Source organism: Berghia stephanieae, chromosome 15 (assembly GCF_034508935.2).
Source record: "Berghia stephanieae isolate SIO BIC M18660-M18661 chromosome 15, UCSD_Bste_1.3, whole genome shotgun sequence".
NCBI lineage: Eukaryota > Metazoa > Mollusca > Gastropoda > Nudibranchia > Aeolidiidae > Berghia > Berghia stephanieae.
The window spans coordinates 22552097-22557096 of NC_088374.1; the positions used below are offsets into that span (position 1 = coordinate 22552097).

General features: G+C 41.3%; 1 protein-coding gene across 6 annotated transcripts in view; it reads right to left on the minus strand.

Moving 5' to 3' along the window:
• LOC144960853 (uncharacterized) overlaps positions 1 to 5000 on the minus strand; it is a 339688-nt gene that overhangs the window by 49972 nt on the left and 284716 nt on the right. For all 6 annotated transcript variants that reach the window (XM_078894238.1, XM_078894240.1, XM_078894239.1 and 3 more), the window contains 2 exons: positions 3515 to 3615; positions 489 to 643 (listed from right to left, as the gene is read on the minus strand). In XM_078894238.1, the coding sequence (XP_078750364.1) occupies positions 489 to 643; positions 3515 to 3615 (256 nt within the window). The remainder of the gene's footprint in view (positions 1 to 488; positions 644 to 3514; positions 3616 to 5000) is intronic.

Consider the following 5000-nt stretch of genomic DNA (forward strand, 5'->3'; position numbering starts at 1 on the left):
TACACACACACACACACACACACACACACACACACAAAGCTCAAATAGGATAGTTTTGGTTCATATGAATACTGTGTTATAGTAACGTCGGTTGCCAAGGGATAGATTAATTGATACACACTACACACACACACATACACACACAAACACACACATACACACACAAAGCTCAAATAGGACACTTTTGGTTCATATGAATATTATGTTGTTGTAACGTTCAATGCAACGGGGTTTGATGAATGGATACTTACACAAAACTCAAATAGGATAGCTTTGGTTCATATGAATATTGTGTTATAGTAACGTTTTTTGCCAAGGGATAGATTAATTGATACACACTACACACACACACATACACACACAAACACACACACACAAAGCTCAAATAGGACACTTTTGGTTCATATGAATATTATGTTGTTGTAACGTTGAATGCAACCGGGTTGCTGAATGGACTTTTTTTTTTTAGTTGCTGAATGGATACTTACACAAAGCTCAAGTAGGATAGCTTTGGTTCATATGAATACTGTGTTATAGTAACGTTGGTCGCCAATGGGTAGATGACAGCATCTATAATGTGTAGTATTCCGTTATCACATACAATGTCAGCCTCTACGATTCTGGCTCCGTTGATTGTAGTTACCTGGGAAGGTCAGAGAAAAGGTGGTTCAAACCTTTGGGGACAACAATCTTTTTCCTTTTTTTTATGAGTATTTTTCATTATAGGGAATGAGATTAGCGGAAGAGTAGCGTCCCTTGATTGGACGTCACCCATAGTCTGTGACGTCACCGGCGGAAAAGGTTATTAGAGAGAGAACGTCACGTTGGTTGTGCGCATGCGTCTCTCATCCTCGCTTCCGCCGGTGACGTCACAGACTATGGGTGACGTCCAATCAAGGGACGCTACTCTTCCTCTAATCTCATTCCCTATAAAAAAAAAACAAAACAAAACAACAAAAATAAAAATAATTCAAAATAAATTTATTAAAAACAAAAACAAATATATTATTTAAAAAAGTAAAACAGGGCTGAAGAATACATAAAAACAGACAAACAAATAAACCAGAAATAAATTATCATACAAAATTAGCTTTTATACAGCTCGATTTTTATTGAATCTTCTATAAACGACTTACAAAAAGAGATGCATACTCAGTAATAGCCACTTCTTTTTCTTCTCCTTCTGATAACCGAAATTGTTATTGACTCATCGTTGTAATAGACATATTCTTAAACCAACGTGAAGTGGGCAGCGTAGTTCAGCGGTACGGTATTTGCTTCCTACCCGAAAGGTACAGAGTTCGATCCCCGCCGCTGCTCCGTGTGGTCATCGATAACCAACCGGCACTTACAGTTTAAAGTCATGTTTTAGGTTTTTGCACCGTCTTGTGAGTTGTCGTTAGTAGAGCTCGAGGAAACACGTTATTTCATTGGTTGAACTATTGAATGCAACCCACGATTTGTTTTCTTTTGCTGCCAAAGACTGTTTTGACGTCATTTTTTAGTCAGGCCAAGAGTTAACAAAGGCCACGTTTCTAGTGTCAGGCTTTAAGTTAACGATGGCTACTGTGTCAGGCCGTAGCCATCGTTAACTTATAGATAGTATTCGCTTGGCTAAGAAGCTCATAACATTGCCATCCAGAAGTATATCGGACCAACACACAAAACTGTGTGTATCCATCAAGGTTTATAGTCAGGTTAATACAGTTCAGTGAGCATTACTCATAAACGCGGATGGCAAAAAACAATAACAAAGTCCTGAATGACGTCATCTTCGAACTATCTATAGCCTGATACTAGGACACACTAGGACCTACAGATTCACGTCATTTTTTAAAGGTTTATGTAGCATCTGTTGAGTTGTCGTGAGTAGAGCTCAAGGAAACACGTTATTTCATTGGTTGAACCGTTGAATACAACGCATATTTTGTTTTCATTTGTGGCCAAAGACTTGTCTTTTGACCTCATTTTTTGGTCAGTATCAGACCGTAGCCATCGTTATGTTATAGCCTGATACTGAAATCCAAAAGGACTGGCAGTTTGACCTCATTATTTGTTGTTTTTTTTGCACCGCCTAGTGAGTTGTCGTTAGTAGAGCTCATGGAAACAAGTTATTTCATTGGTTGAACCCAGGGAAAACACAAGTGTGTGCATTTCACCTCAACAATCACCAAGCCCACAAAAAACTTAACATCAAGTGGAATGGCCAGACATTAGAGTACAACTACCACCCAGTGTACCTCGGAGTGACGCTTGATCGGACTCTGTCCTTCAGAGAACACGTGAGGAAGACCAAGGCAAAAGTGTCCACGCGTAATGCCCTCCTTGGAAAGCTGGCAAACATGAACTGGGGAACTGACCCTAAAACTCTAAGGACCACAGCATTGGCCCTCAGCTACTCAACTGCGGAGTACTGCTCAGCTGTATGGGCCCGATCATGCCATGCCTCCAAGCTAGACCCCGAGCTCACCAACGCCTGCCGGATCGTAACGGGCCAGCTGAGAGCAACACCATTACCACTGGTCTACCGTGCAGCAGGAATAGCCCCACCACACAACCGGAGGGAAACTCATGCCCAAATACAAAAATACAAACAGGAAATGGACCAGAGACACCCCCTTCATGACCACAATTGCCCCAAAAGCAGGCTCAAATCAAGAAAAAGCTTCCTCACAGTAGAGAGCCTTCACCCAGACAACGCAGCATTCTTCCGCCTGGACAAATGGGTAGAATGGGACAAGACAGCAAACGATGCCCTCCAGCCCCCAGCAGAAAAGCTCCCAGCATGCACAGACCTCAAGAGAAAAGACTGGGTGGCGTTGAACAGAGCTAGGGCAAAGGTGGGAAACACCACCACCAACCTCTTTAAATGGAAAATCTCACCGGGCACTGAATGCCCATGCGGTCACCCCAGACAGACCATGGACCACATCCTGTCCGAACGCTCGCTGGGACATCACTGCACCAATGCTGACCTGAGGGAATGCAACCAGACTGCCCGGGACTGGCTGACTCACTGGCGCGACAAGATATGATGATGATGGTTGAACTATTGAATACAACTCACGATTTGTTTTCTTTTGTGGCAAAAGACTGGCATTTTGACGTCATTTTTTGGTCAGTATCAGGCCATAACTTTACGAAGGCCACGATCAGACCATGAGTTAACAAAGGCCACGGTCCTAGTGTCAGGCTATAGATCGAATGGAGTTGACGTCACTCGGGTCTTTGTTATTGTTCTTTTTTTGCCATCCACGTATATGAGTAATTCTCACTAAACTGTATTAACCAGATTACAAAAGTTCATGGTTACACAGACCTCTGTGTGTTAATCCGTTATACTTCCGGATAGCAACGTTGTGAGCTTCTTAGCCAAGCGCATACTATATATATATATATATATATATATATATATATTATATATATATATATATATAAGTTAAACGATGGCTTCGGTGTCATACCATGAGTATATAAAGGTCATGGTCAGATAGCATCTATTGTTAAGACTTACCTCCCCATAGAAAGTGTTGACGTAGAGATACAAGGCTGGATTTAGTCTTGAATGGATTTTTCCATTGACTGGTAAATCGTTGATCTTGACCCTGCCGTGCTCTGCGGAAGAGGAATAATTTTAAAAAATATTTTTAAAAAAAATTAGCTTTATATAGCGCAATATCCACAAAATGTGCTCAAAGCGCTTTACAAGGGTTCCCTGGTCAACAGCAACATTTAACATGTAGGACTGGACATGACGCCTGTTAGGCGATTATTACAATTTTTCGGACAAAGACAACGCTGTTAACGGCCAGGTGCTCATTTTACACCTGAGTATGGTGAGAGAATGTGAGTAAAGAGTCTTTTCCAAGGACTCAACTGTGCGCCGAGCGCGAGGCCCGAACCCAGGACCTTCCGATCCCAAAGCGAGTGTCATACCACGAGACCACATAGCCGCAGATTAACCAGTAGATTGTTGACCAATCAAAACATGGAATTTGTGACACACCTTCACACGTGCTCAGACAAACATACTTGGTTGTTTATAAACAATAACGTGAATGAAATCGACCTCTCTCTGATCATTGTTGTTGTTTTTATACCGCCAAATCGGTGATTAGTTAGCATACGATTTTCTCGATCATAATATTATAATATTATTATTATTGCGTATAATTATCAACAGGCTAAGGAATAAGATTAACCCCGAAATCGCAGAAGAACAATATGGATTCCAACCTGACAGAGGGACAAGGAACGCAATATACCTTCTCCGTGTTTTAAGTGAAAGAGCTATACAGGTTCAGACCCCACTATACCCCTGTTTTGTCGACTACAAAAAAGCTTTTGATAGAGTACGCCACGAAGAAATACTAAAAACAACTGCACTCCATTGGCGCTGATGAGAAAGACCTCAGACTCATGCAAACATTATACTACACCCAGCAGGCATCTATCAAAATCGGAAACTCTACAGGAAATTCCATTCCTATTAAGAAAGGAGTCCGTCAAGGGTGTGTTGCCTCACCAGATCTGTTTAATCTATACCAAGAAACAATCATGAGGGGCATAACTAATATGGAGGGAATAAAAGTAGGAGGTCACAACATAAATAATATAAGATATGCAGACGATACGGTACTCATTGCAACATCAGAAATCCAACTTCAAAAGATTGTTGACAAAGTGGTAGTAGATAGTGAAGCCAAGGGAATGGAAGTGAATATCACCAAAACGGAATGCATGGTAATACAGAAAAACCCCGAAAACAACAACACCTGCAATATAACGATTCACGGTGAGCAACTTACCAACGTAGAAAGTTTTAAATACTTTTAAATACCTAGGTTCAATAGTGACAACAGATGGAAGATGTAACCGAGACATACGAGCAAGAATAACTCAAGCCAAACAGGCCTTCATGGACCTGGGAAACATTTTGAAAAACAAACAGATGTCGTTCGGGATTAGATTCCGAGTCTTGAAGTGCTACGTGTGGCCAA